This window comes from Salmo trutta, chromosome 2 (assembly GCF_901001165.1).
Source record: "Salmo trutta chromosome 2, fSalTru1.1, whole genome shotgun sequence".
In the NCBI taxonomy this organism is placed as follows: Eukaryota; Metazoa; Chordata; class Actinopteri; order Salmoniformes; family Salmonidae; genus Salmo; species Salmo trutta.
In genome coordinates this window covers 33,130,236-33,157,566 of record NC_042958.1, presented here as the reverse complement: position 1 = coordinate 33,157,566, position 27,331 = coordinate 33,130,236, and the positions used below count along the sequence as shown (strand labels likewise).

General features: G+C 41.2%; 1 protein-coding gene across 4 annotated transcripts in view; it reads right to left on the bottom strand.

Annotated features, from left to right (window-relative positions):
* The window catches only part of LOC115154194 (receptor-type tyrosine-protein phosphatase N2), a 312,884-nt gene that overhangs the window by 75,360 nt on the left and 210,193 nt on the right, over positions 1–27,331 (bottom strand). For 3 of the 4 annotated variants that reach the window (XM_029700209.1, XM_029700191.1, XM_029700204.1), the window contains one exon: positions 22,570–22,637. In XM_029700209.1, the coding sequence (XP_029556069.1) occupies positions 22,570–22,637 (68 nt within the window). The remainder of the gene's footprint in view (positions 1–22,569; positions 22,638–27,331) is intronic. The other variant, XM_029700198.1, reaches the window with a different exon arrangement.

The window sequence follows — 27,331 nt, the reverse complement described above, 5'->3', positions numbered from 1 at the left end:
AATTACGAAGTACAGAATAGTTATGCAGTTTTTACGCTGCTGCTACTCACTGTTTATTATCTATGCATAGTCACTTTACCCCTACCTGCATGTACATATTACCTCAATTACCTCGACTAACCTGTACCCCCACACATTAACTTGGTACCGGTACCCCCTGAGAATCAGAATCATTGATGTCATCGGCCTCCCCTTTGCTTAAGGAACAATAGAGGAGCAATAGAGGACATAAAAGGAAATGAATGGTTAACCATGTATTGTGTCATTTTGGAGTCACTTTTATTGTAAATAAGAATAGAATATGTTTCTAAATACTTCTACATTAATGTGGATGGTACCATGGTTACAGATAATCCTGAATTAATTGTGAATAATGATGAGTGAGAAAATTACAGACGCACAAATATCATACCCCCAAGACATGCTAACCTCTCACCACTAAAATAACAGGGGAGGTTAGCAATTTTGGGGGGGGGTATGATATTTGTGCGTCTGCTTTACTGTCCCAATTATTATGGAGGGCACTGTACATATGAATATTCTTATATACAGTACAGTTATATTAGATCTTTAGAAAGAGGAGAGCCACTGTGATACAATATTTTTAAAATCTGTTTTTTAAAGCTAAACTTGCTTTTTGCCTGAGTAACCTCTGGTGGCAGAGCATTCCACACTGACCTGGCTCAATACATAACTGAGCGATGCATTAAAGATCCATGAAATTGGATGATATTTGGATGAAACCAGATCAAAGTAGAACTATGAAAGTAGGAAAAATGACTGTTGCTTCTGCATTGATCAAGTTTGATCATAAAGTTACTGGTCCCCTCCCCCATGTCAAACAGTTTGATTCAGGAGGTGGGATCAGAAAAAGCCCTCACAAAAAGCCTTATTTTAATACACCAATGGTAATGTCATATTATCTTACCTAATTTAAATAGTTACCGCCTTGTAACCAGCAGAAGGAGTGTTTGCAGAGGGGTGTGGTTTACATAGCTAGGTGACTGCAGCATGTCAAGCCCGAACCATGAAAAACTGTCTCAGACCGTTATTCCTCTTCCACCAAACGTTACAGTTGGCATTGTGCATTGGGGCAGTTGACCAAGGCTACTCTAGTAGGGCAGAAATGTAATGAACTGACTTGTTGGAAAGGTGGCATCTTATGACAGTGCCATGTTGAAAGTCACTGAACTCTTCAGTAAGGCCATTCTACTGCCAATGTTTATCTATGGAGATTGCATGGCTGTGTGCTTGATTTCATACACCTGTCAGCAACAGATATGGCTGAAATAGTTGAATCCACTAATTTGAAGGTGTGTCCACATACTTTGTGTATATATAGTGTATGTCTATGGAGATTTCATGGCTGTGTGCTCAATTTTATACACCTGTCAGCAACCTGTGTGGGAGAAATAGCCAAACACAATTATTTGAAGGGGTGTCCACATACATTTGTATATATAGTGTATGTCTGAAGTATATGTAAGTAAATTATACAAGTGGTTAGGCATTTTCAACACACAAATGTAACTTAAAAAGACTGGAAGCAAAGAAGTCAATTTCTCATGAAAGACTATCATGCATGTTGTTGATGTTAGTTCTGTGTGTGCAGTTAATGGCAAGCCGTGCTGCTTTGTTTTGAGCCAGCTGAAACATTGCTAGGTCTTTCTTTGCTGCACCTGACCATATTATAGGACAGTAATCAATATGGGATAAGATCAGAGCTTGAACAAGTAGGACTACGGTCCCGTGTGGCTCAGTTGGTAGAGCATGGTGTTTGCAACGCCAGGGTTGTGGGTTTGATTCCCACGGGGACCAGTATTTAAAAAATGAATGAAATGTATGCATTCACTACTGTAAGTCGCCCTGGATAAGAGCGTCTGCTAAATGACTAAAATGTAACAACTAGAACAATTCATCTTTGCGTAAAAAATGCATAACTTTTTATAACAGACATACATGTCCCCATCTTGACAACAACTTTGTCAATATGACTTGACCATGATAACTGACCAGCCAATGTTACTCCTAGGAGTTCAGCTTCTTCAACTTGTTCAATGGTCACACCCTTTATGCACAACTCCAGTTGAGGTTTAGGTCTAAGATAATATTTTGAACCAAATACAATGCTTTTGGTTTCAGATGTATTTAAGATCAGTTTATTGTTGATTATTCTGACACTGACTGTAACACCTTGCCAAGACTCTCAGTGAGCTCACTGGCTATAGTTGTTGATGTGTAGAGTGTGCAATCATCAGCATACATAATAATTTGATCTACTGGTAAGAGAAGTGGCAAATCATTTGTAAAAATAGAGAAGAGTAATGACCCAAGGCAACTGCCCTGAGGGATACTGCACTGTACATAACTGATGTTATAGATTCTTCCATTGAAGAATACTCTCTGAGTTATATTGGATAAGTAACTCTCCAGCTATGTGATGTAAAGTCATACAAGTGCATAACATGCAGTATAACATATAACAGTGCAGCTCTTGATTGTCAAAAACCTTCACAACGATTGTAGAACTGGACATGGACAAAAGAAGTGCTCAACCTTCATCAACATCACGATAACACTTCCACTAACGGTTGGCACAAAAACAATATATTTTAGACCAGTGGTTCTCAAATAATGTACCAATTATATAACGTAGGAAATTCAGTCTCACCTTTTTTATTGCCCATATTCTTGATGAAGAATGTTAAGCTCACTGGTTTTAGATCACAAAATCAACCAAATCTGCTAAATGGCGTTGATAATAACTTTATATTGAATATACTGTGAATGAAGAAAAATAGTTCAGCGGTTAAATTATAAATAAATATATATACAGTACCAAACAAAAGTTGGGACACACCTACTCATTCAAGGGTTTTTCTTTATTTTGACTATTTTCTACATTGTAGAATAATAGTGAAGACATCAAAACTATGAAATAACACATATGGAATCATGTAGCCATGCTAAAATAGTAGTTCACACAACCTTGAGTGTACAATTGCTTTTCTACAACGGGTTACCAATTAAATTAAATTAAATATTTTTGATAAATGTATTCATAGGGTACTATTTCATTCTCAACGAAAATAACACCTAGTCTCGACACATCTATGGTTGGTAGCCATGCCAGCTGGCCGTTCATTCTGGTTAGGTTGCCAGCGACATGACCCAGTCGTTCAGTCTTTTTTGTTCTATGTCTATGGACGCGACCCAGTCATTCGTTCTAAATGTTCCATTGCCATGCTGGCTGGCAATGATCTTATCCCTTGCTTGCTAGCTAGCCAACTATGGCTAACACAGTCAGGTCAAATAGTAGAACTAACATAACAGCAGAGTAGCTGCATTTGAGTTTGATTAAGCTGTTTTGGATGCATCCATGACAATGTGCTAATGATGTGTGATTTCTCCTGGGATAGAAATGTGCTCTCTCGTCAGGACACTGTTCAGAGGAGCTAGCCAACTACACAGCTAACACAATCACTTCAAACTGAAGCTGGTCTTAGCAATCTAGCTGCATTTCATGTTGTTTGACTTGTTTTCTATTGACATTTCTTGGTATATATCCATAAAAATGATGCTGATTCATGATTTCAACTGGTTGAGAAAAGCGGTCCGTCTCGTCCTGACACGTTAATTCATTCTCAACAGGACAGTGGAGATCAAATTTCAATATTGAAACAATGTTGCACGTGTCGAGAGACAGACAGCAACGTTTGTACAAACCCCCGTTGTTGCAAACCAAATGTTAGGCTTGAAGCAAGGAGAAATAATGTCTCGATGCTTTTTACATTGGAGATCAAGTTTTACAGTGGTGATCAAGGATTGACTGGCTGGGCTGATGGGACACTGGATGCGCAGGGATTTCTCGGATGGAACAGAAAACAAGATGCCAATATTTGTGCTTACCCTTTCTATACAGGTTTTTTAGTATGGCTTTTAGTACGCATCTCAACCAATCACAATGCTTATTTTGACCAACCCGTTGTAGAATATGTTTTCTGTTATTGCAATGTAATTGTATTTTCCTTTGCCTTTTTGTTGGCCTCTAGTACAGAAACGGACTGGCCATAGGGCAGTCTAGGCAAATGCAAGATGGGCTGGTCCATCTTTAGCACAGTGGGCCTGTCAAAATGTTGTTGTTGTTGTATTGTGCAGAAATATCATTATTTGGCTAACAACGGGGCCTCTAAGTAAAATTGGGTTGGTGTTGGGGCCTCAAGGAAAAAAATGGGCCAGTGTGTTAGAAATACCCGTGCCAGTTTGTGGTCCCAGTCTGTCCCTGCTGTAGTCTAGAATATAAATCAATAGTCCAGTATACCTCAGTTACTTCAGTATACCTTTAGTATACCTCTGTCAGAGCCCAGTGAAGGTTTCAGTACCATGCCCCTCCCCCCACAAATACTGAGAACTTTTAGTGTGTAGTGGCATTGAGTCACAGAGTATACACGTGTAACCTGTAACCATGAGCAGATGTACTGGGCAAGGTTGTACCTTTAGAGAAGAATATCAAAATAGGAAAGAGTCATGCTGTTTATAGAGGAGGTGTGCACAGCACAGCACAGCATTGTACTGTACTGTGGCCCACCGCTGGGAAATGGCCCAGTCCTTGTGTTCAATTCCTATAGCTTTATAGTGAGAGTGTGCTTTCTGAAGGCATCTGTTGTTGCTCTTCAGAGTTGTCTGTGCTTGACACTTTGTCGTCACGCCGAGCCATCACAATCACCATGTCTAGTCTGACCACTTTCCTCAATGCCACCCCTGGCCACAATACTAATACTCTGGTTCTCCCTCATTCATTAACTCCCATCAATATCAAATTATAAGGAGAGTAAGATTTGTGCTAATTTGTGCTAACCCGTTACAGTAAGTATATTGCATCATTAAGGGCTCATATTGTACTATTAAAGAGCTTCATATAACAGATACACCATCTGCTTGTGAGTCTGTAGGATACTGCAGGATACTCCTGCTCCTGTCCATGTTAACTTGCCAGATGTATTAACTGGGCAGCCGCATGATAAATGGAAAAGGATGCTTTTTTTCTGGGTCGTGGGCCAGGATCAGCATCGGTTTCTAACCTGCCAGAGTCCTGCTAGCAGTCCCTTAGCATGCAGCGTGTCAGGCAAAATGGCACCCGTGTGTGCCCCTTCAACCGTGACATTTAAACTCCAGCATCCTCTCCAGCTGTGACCCCACGGGGGGTCTGCAGCCTTCCCACTCCTCGCTCCCCAATGCCAACCAACACATCTCAGATTAAACACACCATGCTCATTCTTCCCACAGACTCACTGCCTCTCCAATTCATATGCAGCAGAAAGGGCAAGTCATAGGTGCAGCATTTCCTCTAAGTCAATGGTTACTGAATTGACTATTCTTAGATATTTGAATGTATATTTCTATGGATTGGAAGATTATACATTTTGTAAATATATTATTAATTATATTAACCCAGCCAAATGTCTAATGTTTTTCTTTCAAACAGAATCATCAAACAACCATTAAATGTACAAAACATTATCTTTCTTTCCTCTCAGAACAGTACGGAATGTTCTCCAAATGAGCAATTAATATCAGATCCTAACTCAAGGTATGCCTCGAGCTAACAACCACAGTGGTTAGAGTAAGTCAAAGGTGTCCGTGTGAATACTTAACATTGTTATGCTCTCATTAAAAACAAGACAGACGTTACTTTGGACAATGTCAGAGAAAGAGAGAATGAAAAATCGAGAGAGAGAAAGCGAGTCAACCGAGAACTACAGAAAGAAAGAGAGAGAGAGACAGAGAGAGAGAGAGAGAGAGATGCTCTCTCTCCAAACCACATGGCACAGTATCAAAGGCATTTCTCCAGTCCAAAAGGTCAGGTGATGGTAAAAGGTTGCCGGAGTTACGGAGCCCACTGCAGCTTCGCTTTCATCAGTCTGCAACAGCTGGAGTCTCCAAAGAGAAGAGAGAGATCTGTACAGGGCTGCAGGCACAGTGGGGCTGCTCCCACATGACATTTCTCATCCAGATCTATCTGCCACAGCCTTGGCATTTAAGGAACTTTTAGAACAGCCTCAATGGCTTGAATGGCTTCCTGGTTGGCACAGATGATGAAATTTTTATTGGAAGCGTTTTGAGTTTTCAGGTTGTTCGTGTTTTATATTTTTTTGGAAGATCATTGATGGATCTTTAATGTGGGAATTAAGGGCCGTCATGGATGTTTTACAAAACATATGTTCTATTGTCACATACACTGTATACTGTAGGTGCAGTGAAATGTTTTTTTTTTACAGGGTCAGCCATAGTATTACGCCCCTGGAGCAAATTAGGGTTAAGTGCCTTGCTCAAGGACACATCAGAAGATTTTTCACCTGATCGATGCGGGTATTCGAACCAGCGACCTCATCTGAACGCACTGACACACACACAGGCAGAGACAAAGACACGCACACATGAACGCACAAACACACTCTCCTCACAACATACAGTAAGCAAATTACATCAATCCCTATGGTTGATTATAGTCTCTATTATAGCTGTTAATTTGTTAAATATAAAAAAGTACTCAAATAAATTGTGCCTTTACGCCCATATAGGCTGGACAACAATTGGTGTATGACAAAATACAAATAATTTTTTTTTTCTATCTTTGGGTAACAGTTTTAGGGTGGGTTGCACCAACATGGATTAACTCTTAAACTGGGTTAAATCAAGATTTATCTCTTAATCATTTTATACAAAACTTTAAACCTAGTTTTAAATGAATCCTTTAAGACTGTAGCACTCTTACACAGTCGACAGTTGAAGACAGTAGAGTCCATAGACAACATAAAAAAAGTTAATGTGCATGTCTGCCACTAATACACAAACATGAAATCAATTGAAATTAGATGCTAGGTCACTATTTACATAATTTGACTGTACTGCATATTTTCCTTCTGCGGAAGCTTAAAGGCACAAGCTTAAAAAAAAATATACAAGTGAAGAAACATAAAGCTGAGAATCTTTGAAGCAGAGCATATTGCCATGCTACTTCAAGATCAATATGTTAACACTGTACGTATTTAGTATTTACTATTTCCCTATGTATGCTTTTTTCCTTCGCTAGCTAGGGGTCAGAGCAGGTCTACTTTGATGTCTCCAGTAAAGAGATGAATTCCCTCCATGGGGTTTCACATTATATATACATGATATATTATAGTTGTACTATAGCTGGGTCACCAATAAGGTCATGGTAAATGGAGGGGGAGGGTTGTACTTTGCTTATATACAAACCACATTAACTCCTTATACAGTAGCTGGCCTATTATATGGAATAGTTTGGAAATAATCAAATGTTTTCTCTCCAAAATTCTGCTTGAAACTTAACTTTAAAATGTTGTTAAGGAGACATTTGACATTTTAGCATGATCATTTGGTAGTTTAATTTAGTAGACATTTAGTAGACTTTTAGTAGACACCTCAGCTGTTCAATCAAATCTGCCAGTGATGTACTACAGTGTTGTGACATGGCTTTGGCAGAGAGCGCAGATAACAGCTATTAGAGATAGTGTTTCTGCTGGAGCTGTTAAAACCTCTACAGGATTGGTGCCCCCCCCCTCCCCCTGGGATGGTTGAGCTAACGTAGGCTAATGTGATTAGCATGAGTTTGTAAGTAACAAGAACATTTCCCAGGACATAGACATATCTGATATTGGCAGAAAGCATACATTTTTGTTAATCTAACTGCACTGTCCAATTTTCAGTAGCTATTACAGTGAAATAATACCATGCTATTGTTTGAGGAGATTGCACAGTTATGAACTTGAAAATGTATTAATAAACCAATTAGGCACATTTGGGCAGTCTTGATACATTTTGAACAGAAATGTAATGGTTCATTGGATCAGTCTAAACCTTTGCACATACACTGCTGCCATCTAGTGGCCAAAATCTAAATTGTGCTTGGGCTGGAATAATAAATTATGACCTTTATCTTGCATTTCAAAGATGATGGTAAAACACGTTTTTTTTCTTTGTATTATCTTTTACCAGATATAATGTGTTATATTCTCCTACATGAATTTAACATTTCCACAAACCTCAAAGTGTTTCCTTTGAAATGGTATCAAGAATATGCAAATCCTTGCTTCAGGTCCTGAGTTACAGGCAGTTAGATTTGGGTATGTCATTTTAGGTGAAAATGGGAAAAAAGGGTCGTATCCTTAAGAGGTTGGTGTGAAGGACATTGGTTGTTGAGGGAATTGATAAATATGCTTGTCCTGGTAGCGATGAAGAGGTGATCTTTACACAGGCTGATAAAAGCTTTCAATGTCATATAGGTGTTTGTTGTGCATCTCAAATGGCACCCTATTCACTTTCTAGTGCACTATTTCTGACCATGGCCCATATTTCTGACCTAAAAAATGTATGTTTTCCATAATTCTTTGGGGACAGAGCATGTTTATAGCCAAATTAGAATGACAATGTGCTAAATGCAAAGCACTCAAAGGTGCAATATGTAGAAATCACTTTGCCATTACCTGGTTGCAAAGATTCCATCATGTTTGCCTAATTTCAGTTTGTGACAATCAATGTACAAATCTAAACCACAGTGAAATATCTTTTCAATTACCAAAAATATCACCCACAAAGCTACATACTGGACCTTTAAATTATACAGAAAATATCTAAGTAGTGATTATTATCAGACACTGAACATAATACAGCTAACTGCCGTCTGTTGGCTGACGTTTAACGTGCTCCTAACCGAATGTGTTGTTTTGTTCATTTTTTTTGTGTTGTTTATAACTTATTTTTGTACTTATTTTGTACATAATGTTGCTGCTAATGTCTCTTATGACCGAAAACAACTTCTGGACTTCAGAACAGCGATTACTCACCACAAACTGCCAGAAGCTTTTTTTTCCTTTAACGAGTCCTATGAGAACAACTTGAAGGACATACTGCTTCCCGGGAACAGGCCCAAATCCCCGTCATTTTCATGAAGAGAAGACGGAGAAAAAGAGGACGGAGGTTGGGCTGCCTTCTGAGAATTCGTAAGCGATCGAATAAACCCTCACTGCCTTCCGTTCTACTAGCTAACATGGAAAATCATTTGAAAATAAAATAGACGACCTACGAGGAAGATTAAACTACCAACTGGACATTCAAAACTGTAATACCTTATGCTTCATGGAGTCGTGGCTGAACGACGACATTATCAACATACAGCTGGCTGGTTATACGTTTTATCGGCAGGATAGAACAGTGGCGTCTGGCAAGACAAGGGGGGGGCTGGACTATATGTATTTATAAACATCAGCTGGTGCACGATATCTAAGGAAGTCTTGAGGTTTTGCTCGCCTGAGGTAGAGTATCTCATGATAAGCTGTAGACCACACTATCTACCTAGAGAGTTTTCATCTGTATTTTTCGTAGCTGTCTACATACCACCACAGATGGACGCTGGCACTAAGGCCACACTCAGTGAGCTGTATTCCGCCATAAGCAAACAGGAAATCGCTCATCCAGAGGTGGCACTCTAGTGGCCGGGGATTAAGGCAGGGAAACTTAAATCAGTTTTACCTAATATCTATCAGAAAGTTAAATGTGCAACCAGAGGAAAAAAAACTCTAGACCACCTTTACTCCACACACAGAGCTCTCCCTCGCCCTCCATTTGTCAAATCTGACTATAATTCTATCCTACTGATTCCTGCTTACAAGCAGAAATTAAAGCAGGAAACACCAGTGACTCGTTCTATAAAAAAGTGGTCAGATGAAGGAGATGCTAAGTTACAGGACTGTTTTGCAAGCACAGACTGGAATAAGTTTTGGGATTCTTCCGATGGCATTGAGGAGTACACCACATCAATCATTGGCTTCATCAATACGTGCATCGATGACGTCGTCCCCACAGTGACCGTACCCCAACCAGAAGCCATGGATTACAGGCAACATCCGCACTGAGCTAAAGGCTAGAGCTGCCGCTTTCAAGGAGCGGGACTCTAACCCGGAAGCTTATAAGAAATCCCACTATGCCCTCAAACAAAACATCAAACAGGCAAAGCGTCAATACAGGACTAAGATCGAATCGTACTACACCGGCTCCAACGCTCGTTGGATGTGGCAGGGCTTGCAAACCATTATAGACTACAAAGGCAAGCACAGCAGAGACCTGCCCAGTGACACGAGCCTACCAGACGAGCTCAACTACTTCAATGCTTGCTTCAAGGTAAATAACACTGAAACATGAATGAGAGCACCAGCTATTCCGGACAACTGTGATCACGCTCTTCGCAGCTGATCTGAGTAAGACCTTTAAACAGGTCAACATTCACAAGGCCGTAGGGCCAGACAGATTACCAGGACTCCAACACCATCATTAAGTTTGCCAATGACACAACAGTGGTAGGCCTGATCACCGACAATGACGAGACTATAGGGAGGAGGTCAGAGGAGGTCAGAGACCTGGCCATGTGGTGCCAGGACAACAACCTCTTCCTCAAAGTGATCAAGACAAAGGAGATGATTGTGTACTACAGGAAAAGGAGGACCGAGCACGCCCCCATTCTCATTGACGGGGCTGTAGTGGAGCAGGTTGAGAGCTTCAAGTTCCTGGGTGTCCACATCACCAACAAACTAACACGGTCCAAGCACACCAAGACAATCGTGAAGAGGGCACGGCAAAACCTATTCTCCCTTAGGATAATTTTTGCATCACTACCTGGTATGGCAACTGCTCGGCCTCCGAACGCAAGCCACTACAGAGGGTAGTGCGTAAAGCCTAGTACATCACTGGGGCCAAGCTTCCTGCCATCCAGGACCTCTATACCAGGCGGTGTCAGAGGAAGGCCCTAAAAATTGTCAAAGACTCCAGCCACCCTAGTCATAGACTGTTCTCTCTGCTACCACACGGCTAGCGTTACCGGAGCGTCAAGTCTAGGTCCAAGAGGCTTCCAAACAGCTTCTACCCCCAAGCCATAAGACTCCTGAACATCTAATCAAATGGCTACTCAGACTATTAGCATTTCCCACCCCCACCCCTCCCCCTCTTTTACGCCACTGCTACTCTCTGTTATTATCTATGCATAGTCACTTTAGTAACTCTACCTACATGTACATATTACCTCAATAACCTCGACTAACCGGTGCACCCACACATTGACTCTGTACCAGTACCCCCTGTATAGTCTCACTATATAGTCTCACTATTGTAATTTTACTGCTTCTCTTTCATTTCTTGTTCCTTTAAATACTTATTCTTATTTGTATTTTTAAACCGCATTGTTGGTTAGTGGCTTGTAAGTAAGCATTTCACTGTTCACTGTATTCGAGCACATGTGACTAATAAAATTGGATTTGATTTGAAAGTGTCTTAATAGGGCATTGGGCCACAACGAGCCTCCACAATAGCTTCAATGTGGCTTAACGTTCTACAAGTGTCTGAAACTCTATTGGAGGAATGTGACACCATTCTTCCACGAGCAATTCCATTATTTGGAGTTTTGTTGATGGTGGTGGAAAATGCTGTCTCATGTGCTGCTCCAGAATCTCCCATTAGGGTTGAGATCTGGTAACTGGCACATGCTCCCAAGTGGTGCAGCGGTTTAAGGCACTGCATCTCAGTGCAAGAGGCAGCACTGCAGTTCTTGGTTCAAATCCAGGCTGCATCACATCTAGCTGCGATTGGGAGTCCCATAGGGTGGTGCACCAATGGCCTGGGGTAGGCTGTCATTGTGAGTTAGTTCTTAACTGACTTGCCTAGTTATATATTTTTTTAAAACACTTTAAACCCCCTATGCTCTGTTGAGGCCCCTTTTTCAAAGTCACTGAGATCTCTTCTTTTAGCCATTACCCTAAGCATGATGGGATGTTAATTGCTTTATTAACTCAGGAACCACACCTATGTGGAAGCACCTGCTTTCAATGTACTTTGTATCCCTCATTTACTAAAGTGTTTCCTTTATTTTGGCAGTTACCTGTACTTACAAACACTAATTTACATAATCACATACCATACTGAATTACATAGGATGAGCATACTGTTTGAGCATCCCAAATGGCACCCTATTCTCTATTACTTCACTACTTTTGACCAGGGCCAATAGGACTCTGGTCAAGAGTAATGCAGTATGTTGAAAATAGGCTACCTATTATATGCCCCTTGTTGGTCATACCGCATATACAGTAGGACTATCTGTGGCTTAAATGCGCTATAGGCACATCTCTCTCTGCATTATTGTGCACAGAATCCCGCCAATTTGTGCGTATTAATTGTGTCAATATTGTTTGCCATTTGTTTGTGAATGTCTATCAATTCCCCGTTTAAATACATTGTATGTTCATCTGTGAGGTTACTGTTATTCCACGCATTTCCCCATTGATTCAGAATGTTTGGTTACGGTCATTTCTGTTCAGTAATTAAGTATAATATACATTCTTACCGTTCTCATTCTCAAAGTGCAAATGTTGTTAGGAGAGCTCACAAAATGCGCAACTCCTGTTATAAAGAAGCTTTGGTTTATTTAGCTCTAATTACTTGTTTTATGTCAATGGCTTCATTGTCTTTTGTTTGGAGCACATGTCTGGTTTCTCCGTCTTGTTCAGCATTGTGTGAACAGCACGCGCTTGAATGCAAATAGATGTAGATAGATAGCCTGCCATTTGGCCTTCCACAGTTTACTTTTAGGTTACTCACTTTTAGGTTACTCAAGGGGAGGCTGTATCTGAGTCTGGTATCTGAGTCTGGCGAGGTGCCTGTTCTTTATTGGTTATGATTGGTTTTGAATACTGACATTTGGAAGTCAGAACTTTGTATATACATTCAAAACATTAGGAACAACTTCTTAATATTGAGTTGCCCTCAGAACAGCCTCAATTCATTGGGGCAGGGACTACAAGGTGTGGAAAGCAGATTTAACAGGTGACATCAATGAGGTATCATAGCTTTCACTTGGATTCACACCCCATTTACACCTCCACCTGGCTGCCTCCTGCTGAATCTTTGTCCTTACGACTGCTAGAAGGCCCCTATTTTACACTATCACTTAGATGTTAAAATCTTTTCAAATGGCATTGCTCTCATGCTAGCCCTCACATTCATTATGGTGCAGGAAATTGGCAAGAAAGCCACCAAATCCAGTTGCCAGAGGTCATCAAATGCCAGAGGTCATCATTGCCCGTGACCTTTCCCTGAGATGAGTTTTGCCCGTGCTTCCCCAGGACTCTGATTGGGGGAGACCATGAGTGGTTTCCCCCATTCTAAGATAGTGGCATTTACTGTTGACATTTATTCCTACATGACATATGATGGGATTATACGCTAATGTTTATTTCTCCTACATCCACTTCCATTATAATTGTCATCCTTAAAGGTTCCAGAAAGAGCGGTAATGCAATTCCGCAGCGAAAGCAGACAGATAGACCACAAACGCACATAGGCACGTGGACACAGACGTATACAAGTCTTGCTAATGTATGTTATTTGTGGAGACACACATCTACATCAGTGGAGGCTGCTGAGGGGAGGACGGTTCATAATAATGTCTGGATAATGGCGGCTCATAACAATAGCATTACCACCAGCCCGTCCTCCCCAATTAAGGTGCCACTAACCTCCTGTGATCTACAAAACATGAACACGTGCAATCACATACATACACACAAATGCACAAACACAACACACATGCACACACACGCACACTCGTGCACACACACCGTGCGGAGACTCAGCTGAGATCCCTGCCTATTAAACAGTGCATTCAGAAAGTATTCAGACAACTTGATTTTTTCCACATTTTGTTACGTTACAGCCTTATTCTAATATTGATTAAATCGTTTTTTTCTCTCATCAATCTACACACTATACCCTGATAAGACAAAGCAAAAACATTTTTTTTTTAATTTGTGCCAATTTATAAAAAAATTGTATTCAGACCCTTTACTCAGTACTTTGTTGAAGGACCTTTGGCAGCGACTACAGCCTAGAGTCTTCCTGGGTATGACTCTGCAAGCTTGGCACATGTATTTGGGGAGTTTCTTCCATTCTTCTCTGCAAATCCTCTCAAGCTCTGTCAGGTTGGATGGGGAGCGTTGCTGCACAGCTATTTTCAGGTCCCTCCAGAGATATTCGATAGGATTCATGTCTGGGCTCTGGCTGGGCCACTCAAGGACATTTAGAGACTTGTCCCGAAGCCACTCTTGCGTTGTCTTGGCTGTGTGCTTAGGGTCATTGTCTTGTTGGAAGGTGAACCTTTTTCCCAGTCTGAGGTCCTGAATGCTCTGAAGCAAGTTTTCATCAAGGATCTCTCTGTACTTTGCTCTGTTCATCTTTCCCTTGATCCTGATGAGTCTCCCAGTCCTTGCCTCTGAAAAACATCCCACAGCATGATGCTGCCACTACCATGCTTCATTGTAGGGATGGTGCCAAGTTTCCTCCAGACGAGTCGCTTGGCATTCAGGCCAAAGAGTTCAATTTTCGTTTAATCAGACCAGAGAATCTTGTTTCTCATGGTCTGAGAATAATTTAGGTGCCTTTGGCAAACTCCAGGCGGGCTGTCATGTACCTTTTACTGAGGAGTGGCTTCCATCTGGCCACCCTACCATAAAGGCCTGATTGGTGGAGTGCTGCAGAGATGGTTGTCCTTCTGGAAGGTTCTCCCATTTCCACAGAGGAACTCTAGAGCTCCTTTCAGAGTGACCATTGTGTTCTTGTTCACCTCCCTGACCAAGGCCCTTCTCCCCTGATTGCTCAGTTTGGCCGGGCGGCCAGCTCTAGGAAGAGTCTTGGTGGTTCCAAACTTCTTCCATTTAAGAATGATGGAGGCCCTTGAGTTCTTCAATGCTGCAGAAATGTTTTGGTAGCCTTCCCTAGAGCTGTGCCTCAACACAATCCTGTCTCAGAGCTCTACGGACAATTTCTTTGACCTCATGGCTTGGTTTTTGCTCTGACATGCAGTGTCAACTGTGAGACCTTATATAGACAGGTGTGTGCCTTTCCAAATCATGTCCAATCAATTGAATTTACCACAGGTAGACTCTAATCAAGTTGTAGAAAAATCTCAAGGTTGATCAATGGAAACAGGATGCACCTGAGCTCAATTTCTCATAGCAAAGGGTCTGAATACTTACATAAATAAGATTTTTCCGTTTAGAATTATTAATACATTTGCTAAAATTTCTCAAAACCTGTTTTTGCTTTGTCATCATGGGTTATTGTGTGTAGATTGATGAGGAAAAAAAGTTAATTAATTAATTTTAGAATAAGGCTATAACATAACAAAAAGTGGAAAAAGTCAATGGGTCTGAATACTTTCTAAATGCCCTGTATATGATTTACAATTGGTTGAATAATCAGTTGACATGCACCTCAGGGAATTCTGTGCTTAGTAAGTGCCTATCTACATAAGCAGTTTGCAGGAGTTATCAAAAACATGAGGCTGTTGTCAAAATGTCAATGAATCTCAATTTACCCACCATCTTAATCAGATTGTGGACAGGTAACTGTAAACCTCCAGCCTCCTCCTCCTTCACTGTACTCAGAAATACTGATAAAAAATGACAACTGGAACGCTGATAAAAACATATATTCTAATAATAGTCATTAATGTAAATGCAATGATTTTAAAATCAAAATGGTGAAAAACTTCAGGAAAAACCTTCAGGGATTATGTTGTATTTTAAGAACATGATACACAGCCTCCCACTGTGATGGCACCAAATGTTCAGGTGCTAAAAGCAGACATTACACATTACTACTCTCCCCCTTCCCCAATGTGACATTCTTGCTCTTCAGCTCCAATTTACCTACTCAACAATGCGAGCAACTTTTCATTTAAAACATAACATTATGACACTTGAATAATGCAATCAAACCATATTGCACTCTTCAATAATGCAACAATTCATAATGTGCAGACAATTAAAGGGTTTATTTCTCGTTAATCCACGCATTAAATTAGCTTGCACGAAAATAGCACAGCTGGCTAGCTACTGCTAGCTAGTAATGTTAGCATATCAAGCATAAAGGTTTACTCCTCTCATACAAATATAAAAGTACAGTACATAGTGTAGAAATACCTTCCTAGGTAGCAAGGTAAACAAAATTATTTCCGAATTTTTCTTAGCTACATTGTAATAGCTGCATCAGCTAGTTAGCTGACAGCCATGAATACGGCCACGCAAATGACTTTCAAAGCTGAAATCTAAATTTAGTTTGTCTTCCGTATCAATTCTATTTGAACTATCATTTTATGGAAAAAACTATGAGAAAATATGGAAAAATTAATAATGAAATGTTAACTATATTAATCAGCCCGTGTAATCATCTGCCAGAGAGTAGCCACAATCGGCTCGAGTCCCAAGTAATACATTTGGGCCAGATAACTCACACCGAAATCGGACCGAGCTCAATCCCCACATCCCAGCCATAAGTAATACTGCCAAAGGCAGTTTATAAATATCATGAAAGTCATTATATGAGGTAAAATGCAAACTGCGAATGAAAAGCAAACTGCTTGCATAGCTAGATTGTATTTTGCTTGGATGATCAGTGGAGTCAAGGGAAAAAAACACCATTGAGATGAGCTTTTTTAAAGCTACGGCATCAATTTCAGAGTGTAACAGGCTTTTACTGCAATTTTCAGGTGGAAACTCAATAAAACAAGTCTCAAATATAATTAAAATGTCTATACATTTCATTTTTACTGTATCAGTGTTGGGCTCAACACGACAACTCTGTTTACACTGCCCTGCATGGAGGGGGGCAACTGAGGGCCAAGTGCGAGTGTCGTGTGTGACCTCCGGAGGTAGTAGTCAAGACTTGACAAGTTCACAAGTTTACATTAGAGTAATAAGTATAGTCTCAGGATTTTATTCGATACCTCTTAAGAATCTCCAACTTTCGTCAATGTAAAAAGGGCCTATGTCTGCATACAGCTGGCTAACGCAAACCTTTGCAACCCTCGGCTCCTGCACCATCTCTCTCTAGCTCTCTCTCTCTCCAGATGCTCAGTGACTCATCGACCCCTCCTGATCACGAACAGGACGGGAGGAGAGGAGAGTATGCACAGTCACGAAGCTCTGTGTGCCTTTTAGGAACGTCTCTCCATGAAACGGAGGACTGCTATGGTATCCGTACTAGAGGCTGATTCTCCAAGCGGCTGCCTGGGGTGCTGCAAGGTGTGTGCACGTTGATATTCTCCATAGGATTTTCATTAACTGTCAATGTCAACATTTCACAGCCCTAGCGAAGAACTGATGATAGAGTGCTAGGATTGAGATGAACAAAAACATTGTATATTTTAGGTATTCTACAGCCCCTTTTCTATGTCCCCTCTTGGCCATCTCACTTTTCCCTGAGAGAGTTTTTCACACATTCACAGGAGTGCTGTTAAGGAGACACTAATGTGATCTGGACAGCAATATCATTGGTAAAACATAATGACAACTTAAATGACTTACAAAATGCCATGCTTATTTTAAAGAGCAACTGAACTCGAAGATCAACTTCTCAGGTTTAAAACGGCCAATTGATATTAGTCAGAAACATGTATTTCAGTGCCAAAATGGACAATAAAAATGTAAGTAGGATAATTTTGGTCATAAAGTCAGTATATTCCAAAACAGAGTTTTGTTAGATTTGAGTAACTTAGGTCATCATGATATACAGGAGAGTTGGGTTTTGATTTTGATCATGCCCACTTCCCCACTAACACTTGATAATGCCTAGGGAGAAATGTCATACATGGAGAAACACCTGCAATGCATGCACTGCGCTGATTGAGCTCTATCCAAATCGTAGCAGCCAGAACCACTCAGTGACACAGACCTGCCCCTTACACAGCACCCCGGACTTGTTTACATAAGACAACACTTCGCCAATGTTATGTTGAAAGAACACTTGGCCCCTAAGGCCATTTTGGAGTTGCCACTTGCTGATGTGTTCAATAGTGATAACTCGAGTATGCGAGGTGCTTGACTTGGACTGAAATAGGTGCCGGTACAGTGGTAGGCTTGATTACCAACAACGACGAGACGGCCTACAGGGAGAAGGTGAGGGCCCTCGGAGTGTGGTGTCAGGAAAATAACCTCATACTCAACGTCAACAAAACAAAGGAGATGATCGTGGACTTCAGGAAACAGCAGAGGGAGCACCCCTCCATCCACATCGACGGGACAGTAGTGGAGAAGGTGGAAAGTTTTAAGTTTCTCGCCGTACACATACCGGACAAACTGAAATGGTCCACCCACACAGACAACGTGGTGAAGAAGGCGCAACAGCGCCTCTTCAACCTCAGGAGGCTGAATACATTTGGCTAGTGACCAAAAACACTCACAAACTTTTACAGATGCACAACCGAGAGCATCCTGTCGGGCTGTATCACCGCCTGGTAAGGCAACTGCTCCGCCCACAACCGTAAGGCTCTTCAGAGGGTAGTGAGGTCTCCACAACGCATCACCGGGGGCAAACTACCTGCCCTCCAGGACACCTACACCACCCGATGTTGCAGGAAGGCCAAAAAGATCATCAAGGACAACAACCACCCGAGCCACTGCCTGTTCACCCCGCTATCATCCAGAAGGCGAGGTCAGTACAGGTGCATCAAAGCTGGGACTGAGAGACTGAAAAACAGCTTTTATATCAAGGCCATCAGACTGTTAAACAGCCATCACTAACATTGAGTAGCTGCTGCCAACATACTGACTCAAATCTCTAGCCACTTTAATAATTAAAAATTGGATGTAATAAATGTATCACTAGTAACTTTCAACAATGCCACTTTATATAATGTTTACATACCCTACATTACTCATCTGATATGTATATAATGTACTCTATACCATCTACTGCATCTTGCCAATGCCGTTCGGCCATCACTCATTTATATATTTTTATGTACATATTCTAATTCATTTCTTTACACTTGTGTGTAAAAGGTAGTTGTTGTGGAATTGGTAGATTACTTGTTAGATATTACTGCATGGTCGGAACTAGAAGCACAAGCATTTCGCTACACTCACATTAACATCTGCTAACCATGTGTATGTGACCAATACAATTTGATTTGATTTGGTAGCCTACTCATTTTGGGTGCCGGTACTGTTTATATTTAGCTGCAGGAACTCCATAATACTTTTTAGCTAATACTCTATAAGAGGTGCAGGAACTCAAGCAGTAGAAAATGTGAGCTGCCGGTACTCAGTCCCTATGACCTCCTGCCCAAGTGAAACACTGAGTCTGTTTTGAGGAAAAATTTTAAAAATTGAGATGATGTGCACTTGTGTCCCAATTGCCACTTGTCCATTTTCTCAAATTCGAAACCCATTCGCGAGCATCTTGTCACAATGCAACCGGTTTTGTAACATGATTCCCTATGAAACGCTGCCAGACAGATGCACACTCTGGTAATAGATAGTGAGAAAGTTTTAAAACATAACGGCACCGAAGCACACACGTCACACTCGTCAGTGACTTGATGGCTTGCCTGCTTAATGCGCTTGTTAGCTACTACTAGCTAGCTTCATTGACAAACACAGATGGAATTTAGCTAGCCAGTGATTTTGGGCACTGATGAACAGTGCCCATCTTGTGCTTTATTTTGGATAGTTTGACAGCTTGCTGATGAATGATCAAAAATCAGTCCTGCACAGCAGTAGACTCGATACTGTCTGCAGTGCACTAGCTACTAGTTTTCATGCACATTTGTTTACTTGAGAACTACTGCACTAAATACCTTAACCAGATGTAAAATTGCGTGGTAAAAATGACAAAAATAATTACTAATTTCTTGATTTATCTTAAAAGAATTCTGACTATTTCGAGGAAGTGTTAGTGGCTATGTTGTTGATACTGTTTTTTGGGTCTCTCCTGAAACACCGCAGCAGCTACAGTGTCTCAAAAGGGACAAACAACAGTAACTGCCAGAGTACGATAACACACCCACATTGAACCACACCCTCCAAGACTGAAATCAAAAGTTTCTTAATCTTAATGAGCAACATAAAAACACATGCAGAATCTGTGATTTCAGTCGCTCTTTAAATTGTGTTTTGTTTTTGTGGTAAATGTAGCTAATGAGTCGCAAAACAAGGACATTTTTAAGAAAATGGGTTCTAGAAAATCTATAGGAGGACCAGATATTGTGAAGTCTATCGATTAGGGTCCAATCTCCTCACTTTGACATTAGCTTATCTTGGTTAACATCTTCTACAATCGATGTCTGTGGTTTTTAAGCTGTTTTGTCATTTGGCCCCATTTTTAACAAAGTCAGACAGGGTTAAGACGGAGAGGCTATGGCTGTGTCCTAAATGGCACTGTGATCCCTAGGTTAAACTATAAAGGAAATAGGGTGCCTAGAGCTCTGGTCAAAGTTAGTGCAACATAAAATAAATAGTTTGCCATTTGGGACACAATCTGTGTCAGCTCCACTCTCGATACTCTTAACAATTCCAGGTTGGTTCGTTCCATGCAAGAGCAGGCACATTCCAACCAGTCTCTGTAAGCCTGTGCTACAGTGTACGAATCCTCCAATTTAATTGCAACAGGATTTAAACCCCATCACATCTAACTGGTTGTGCCTTTATTAACTTAATTTAATTTACTTTATTTGTCAATGTATTCAGTTATCTACTTAAAACTAGGGTACCATTTAAAACTTGTGTTTTGCAAGCTAATGCATAGTTACTGACCCATGCTTTGGCTGAGGTACCCACTAATAACAATATCAGCGGTCACCCCATAAATTCACCGACCAATAGTTGTGTTCAATTCCATTTAAACTAATGCATTCTGAGAGCACTCTCCACAGGCACTCAGCAGCATGTTCTGCCACCGTTTTCAGAAAATTATCAATCTGTCCCCATTCAGGGACTAAAAACCACTGGGATGAATTGAGCCTTATTTGGGTTCGGACTATGACAATGCCAATACAGAAAATTAATAATTACAGGGCTTGGCTCTCACTGTACTTCCCTCAAATACACATTTTCTAATCACACACACGGACATGCACAGACACACACGGACATGCACAGACACCCACCCACCCACCCACCCACCCACACACACACACACACACACACACACACACACACACACACACACACACACACACACACACACACACACACACACACACACACACACACACACACACACACACACACACACACACACAACATCTGTCTCTGATTTCCCACTCCTGAGGTAAAGATCTCTCCCTCACTCCGGTTCCCTATAATTGCAGCTAATTATCAACAAATAGGACAAATATGACAGATCACAGCCCTCCGTCACTGTTTGCCTTGTGCTTTCTGTGTGTTGGACAAGAGTGAAGATGGAGTAAGAGGAGAAAAAGACAGTCAGAGAGATAGAGGGCAAGAGAAAGGGAGAAAAGGGTAGATGAGGCGAAGGAAAAGAGGACTTAAAAAAGAGGGAGGTAAATGCCTAGGCATAAGCAAGAGATTCACAGTAGGATTAAATCAATCGAAAAGAGAATAGAGTGTGTGACAAAGTCCATAGAAGGGATTGACCCAGGAAAACGGTCCCGACTATGTTACCCTGTTGCCATTGACGACGGCAGCATCCCACACACAGGCCACGTCCATTTAGTTCCCAGCATGCCTCGCGATGATCTTCATGGCTCACAGTGCCACCGCTGTCTGTCTCATTTCCATAGAAAGAATTCTAGGAGGGCTACAGCCCATCAATGGCTGCTTGATTAGATCCTCACCTTCCCCACACAACTTATGAATATTTATTAGCTGCGTCGCCATCGAATGAACACACATTTCCCCTGCTCTCATCCCAGCACTCATCTTAAGTATCTTTCTGGACTCCTCTTAATTTTTGTAATGAATATGTCACAGCCAACCATAATGTCTAGCCATAAAATGACAGCTCTCCAGATAATCTGCTTATTGTTCCTTGTCTGCTATTTAAAGTGTCAAAACACACTGCAATTTGTCTTGTTGTTCTTCATTCTCCATGGGAACCAACAACTCTAAGGAGGACAGGAAATGAATACAGAGGATGTGTATCAAAGCGACACATTTAACAGGAAATACGTTTTGCATTAATTTCAGCTCATGATCAATGTCTGGTCGCATAATGGGGGCCTTGTAAAGGATGCAGGTGGTATGGATGGCCAAGCTGCCATATCTGGAGCCATATCACTGGAGAGAGCCCAGTGTACAGAGACACTATGGTTTCTATAAGATCTGGGAGCTTTCAGGTTTGGTTAAGTTCCTTTACAATGAAACATGATGCACGTTGGGTGTTGGACAATGAGCTTAGTATTCTCTTTAGGGACTTTACGTGGTAAGATCTAACTATACAATATCACACAAATGATATTCAATATACAGCCTCAGTTGAATACCATTGTAATGTCACATAACATCACATTGAAGCAATCCAGCATCAAGATGACTTCCAGATAAAAACATTTTTTGGGTGGTCAGTTCTATACTTCGTTCGACACTGATATAGTCAGTGTTGGATGTTCACAGCGCAGAAATAGAGTAACTAGAAATGCCAACCCCATTCAAGTCAATAATTCTATGGTTCCCAGCTTGAAACAGACGATGAAACAGGACTTACATCACTGACACCAGCCTCCAGGATCTTCACACCCGTTTCCTTCTCCAGCTGCTTCTTCTGCTGAACTGCTTGGGAAGACACCAGCACAAGACCAGAGTTGTGTGTGAGTGGAATTAGTAAGAAAAAGAAAACATAATGGAATGAGTAAGTGGAAAGTGAAATGAGTGAGTGGAAAGTGAAATGAGTGAGTGGAAAGTGGAATGAGTAAGTGGAAAGTGAAATGAGTGAGTGGAAAGTGAAATGAGTGAGAGGAAAGTGGAATGAGTGAGTGGAAAGTGGAATGAGTGAGTGGAAAGTGAAATGAGTGAGTGGAAAGTGGAATGAGTAAGTGGAAAGTGAAATGAGTGAGTGGAAAGTGAAATGAGTGAGTGGAAAGTGGAATGAGTGAGTGGAAAGTGGAATGAGTGAGTGGAAAGTGGAATGAGTGAGTGGAAAGTGGAATGAGTGAGTGGAAAGTGAAATGAGTGAGTGGAATTAGTTCTGTGTAAGTGAGGAGAATGAATGACGCAGAATATTTTTTTTGATCAACTCCTCCAAAATGTCCATTCATAATTCACACAATAATTCACATTTCCTGTTGCTGCAGGACAATTTTGTCTGCTGTGAGAAACGGGTCAAATTAAGATTGTATATCTGTACCAATGAATGTTTAATATTTATTTGAATGTAAAAGTGCTAGTCGATGTACTGCGTAATTATTTTGCTTGGTTCTTGCAGTAGTTAATAGGATCGCAATATGAGTTTGATCCATAAATCTATTAAAGCATGCCCCCGGTAGCTCTAAATGCAATATTTAACAAAGATATTCTCACACAAATCAAAGCAAGTGGCATGCAACATTTAAGATCATACACTCGGCAGACTCGTTTTTTTTTCTGTGCATGTTGAGCCTTTGAAACACTCACTTTGATGGATACATTTATATTGAAAAACAAAATCAAAGGGGTCTTATGCCAAATTATATGGTGAAAAGAGAAAACAGAGTATAATTTGAATTGAGTTTGTTAGCATGTGAACTGGGAAATAGGGGGAAAAGAGAAAGAGGGAAAGCCAGAGAAAGGGAGAGGGTCCTTTAAATCCCATTTCCCCAGATTAAGAGTATGCAAATGACCCTGAAGAGCTGAACCTTACCTCACTCTCCAAATTCTGCAAGGGCCTGTTTAATTAGTATTTTAATCAATTCCAATGATTCCACACACTTGGCAATTTATGCAGCATTCCATATAATTAAGCACGTTACTTTAGTGCCATCATTAGGAAGGCTAATTACAGCCCTCTCTCTCTCCTTCTCAGTTTATTGTCCGACATCCCGCAAGCGCTGATCCCCCTATCGTCTCATCAGCGATCACCATAGTGATGGCGACGTCTTGAATATATAGTCAGGACTTATGGAATGAAGTCTGGCGGGAGGAGGGGGAGTAAAATAATAGGGGGGAGCACACTCAGAGCACAGATATCCACTAGGCCAGCAGGCATCAAGCAAGCTACAGTACAGTTCATTAAAATGTCAACACAAAGATTGCAGAGAGTATAGAAAATCAGTTGTGGGGAGTAGCAGCCATCTCGGATCTGTGTATCTACCTGGTGTGATTTAGGAGGGGCAAATGAGGGAGCCATCTTGGTTCGGGTGGCAGGTGGCCTCGAGGTCAGAGCACTGGGCCCATAGAGATAGATAGAGGACTCATCTTTATATCTGTGCCATTATAGCGTCTGTGACAGCATGGCCAGCGCCATTGAGGCTACAACCCATAGGAATCCCCACCCAGTTGACTACTTTGACTACTTTAAAATGGCGGAAGAATGGTGGAAGCCCTCAATGGCACTGCACATGCTAAAACATCCTTTTTTCCACTAGAGGCCTCCTGGAGCCGACAAGGTGAAACATCTGTCGCTGTGCCCTTGAGCAAGGAACTTAATCCAAATTGCTCCAGGCGTGCTGGACAATGGTGACCCTATCCATGTCCCGTCTCCTTGTGGGTGTCTTAGGGGGAGTTGGGATGTGCAAGAAACACATTTCCATTACACACTTGGAATGATGAACACTTGTACAAGTGTGTAACAGGACAAATATAAGCACCCTACAAATTATTATTATTCAACCTGGTGGTGCTGGTGTTATTTAGGAGTGGGTAATAAGGCAGCCATCTTGGATCAGTGTGTTATTTCGGAGGGGGTAGTGAGGTAGGTAATTAGGGCCAGCTGGGTGGGAGGAGCGGGGCAACAGAAAGGTCACGCTCAGCATTTAGTCTTAAGGAGGACCCCTCAGGGAGCTGATCACTTCGGTATAATAAGAAGTGGAGACTGCGTCCAATATGTCTAACTGTTGTTTTCAAGGTAATCTACTCACGTTCACATACTCCGATTCATGGACCGTCTATATCTGGGTTGCATCCGATTTAAACGGATCAACATCACATGCACACAAGCACTCAGTGCACACAGGGATTACCGGGAGCAGCGACGACTTCATTACGTCATCCAAAAACATGGCAGACATTAGATTAATATAAAATTTTCGGCTGTGTGATGAAAAATAAAAAACGGCTTCAACAACAATTATTTGAGTAATTCAATAGATATTTTGTGCACAAAGGTGATGACTAAAGTGTCTTATTAGAAATTTTCAAATCAAACTTCTCTATGTGGCCTTCTAAGGAAGTTTTATTTCTGGGCCTGGCATCGGTTAAACTGCAGTAACGAAGAAAAACTGTAGGGCAAGGGTTCTGGTGCTTCTAGACCAGAACCCTGGCCCCTTGGAGCTGGGGCTGAGTAGAGAGCCAGTCAAAACATTGAGTTGAGCCTGACATCAAAACACAGTCTAACTTCTATCTCCTGGCAGTTTGACTGACAAGCTAAAATGACATAGCGTATGCTAAAACCAAAGAAGCCTGAAGGTCACTATCTATCTCTAGTTGAACTTTCAACTCATCGAACTCATGTACCCAGCTAGCACATTTGGTTCTTTGGGAATTGTGGGACCGTATGCTTTTTTTTCACATTGGTTGTGGGAACGAAGCAATACATTTCATGACTGGTAAAACAAAACATTCTGAGAACAGTAGTGGAAATTAGCCTGTTCTGGGAAAGTTTTTTGGGGGGTTGCAGGGAGGTTCTGAGAACATTTTATTCTGGTTCCTTGAAAGTTTCCCTGGGAGGGTTTATTAACCTGTTATGGATAGGGGACAGTATTTTCACGGCCGGATAAAAAACGTACCCGATTTTATCTGATTATTACTCCTGCCCAGAAACTAGAAAATGCATATAATTATTGGCTTTGGATAGAAAACACTCCAAAGTTTCTAAAACTGTTTGAATGGTGTCTGTGAGTATAACAGAACTCATTTGGCAGGCCAAAACCTGAGAAGATTCCTTATAGGAAGTGCCCTCTCTGACCATTTCTTGGCCTTCTACACTCTCTTTATTGAAAACTGAGGATCTCTGCTGTAACGTGACACTTCCTACGGCTCCCATAGGCTCTCAGAAGGTGGCAGAACGGTGAATGATGACTCTGCTGTCTCTGGCTGAAAAACAGTAGCGCATTTGGTAAGTGGTCGATCTGAGAACAATGAGACTGGAGGCGCGTGCACGAGCCGACACCATGTTTTTATTTTCAGTCTTTGAACGAAAACAACGACTCCCGGTCAGAATATTATCGCTTTTTTATGAGAAAAATCGCATAAAAATTGATTTTAAACAGCGTTTGACATGCTTCGAAGTACGGTAATGGAATATTTTGAAATGTTTTGTCACGAAACGCGTCGGGTGCGTAACCCTTCGTCACCCTTCGGATAGTGTCTTGAACGCACGAACAAAACGCCGCTATTTGGATATAACTATGGATTATTTGGAACCAAACCAACATTTGTTATTGAAGTAGAAGTCCCCGGAGTGCATTCTGACGAAGAACAGCAAAGGTAATCCAATTTTTCTAATAGTAAATCTGAGTTTGGTGAGGGCTAAACTTGGTGGGTGTCAAAATAGCTAGCCCGTGATGGCGAGCTATCGACTCAGAATATTGCAAAATGTGCTTTCACCGAAAAGCTATTTTAAAATCGGACATAGCGATTGCATAAAGGAGTTCTGTATCTATAATTCTTAAAATAATTGTTATGTTTTTTGTGAAGGTTTATCGTGAGTAATTTAGTAAATTCACCGGAAGTTTGCGGGGGGTATGCTAGTTCTGAACGTCACATGCTAATGTAAAAAGCTCTTTTTTGAAATAAATATGAACTTGATTGAACAAAACATGCATGTATTGTATAACATAATGTCCAAGGAGTGTCATCTGATGAAGATCATCAAAGGTTAGTGCTGCATTTAGCTGTGGTTTTGTTTTTTGTGACATTATATGCTAGCTTGAAAAATGGGTGTCTGATTATTTCTGGCTGGGTACTCTGCTGACATAATCTAATGTTTTGCCTTCGCTGTAAAGCCTTTTTGAAATCGGACAGTGTGGTTAGATAAAGGAGAGTCTTGTCTTTAAAATGGTGTAAAATAGTCATATGTTTGAAAAATGGAAGTTTTCGGATTTTCGAGGACTTTGTATTTCGCGCCACGCCCATCATTGGATATTGGAGCAGGTGTTCCGCTAGCGGAACGTCTAGATGTAAGAGGTCCTCTGAGAACTGAAATTATATTTTAAATGTAACCTTTATTTAACTAGGCAAGTCAGTTAAGAACACATTCCTATTTACAATGATGGTCTACCGGGGAACAGTGGGTTAATCGCCTTGTTCAGGGGCAGAACACCAGATTTTTGTCT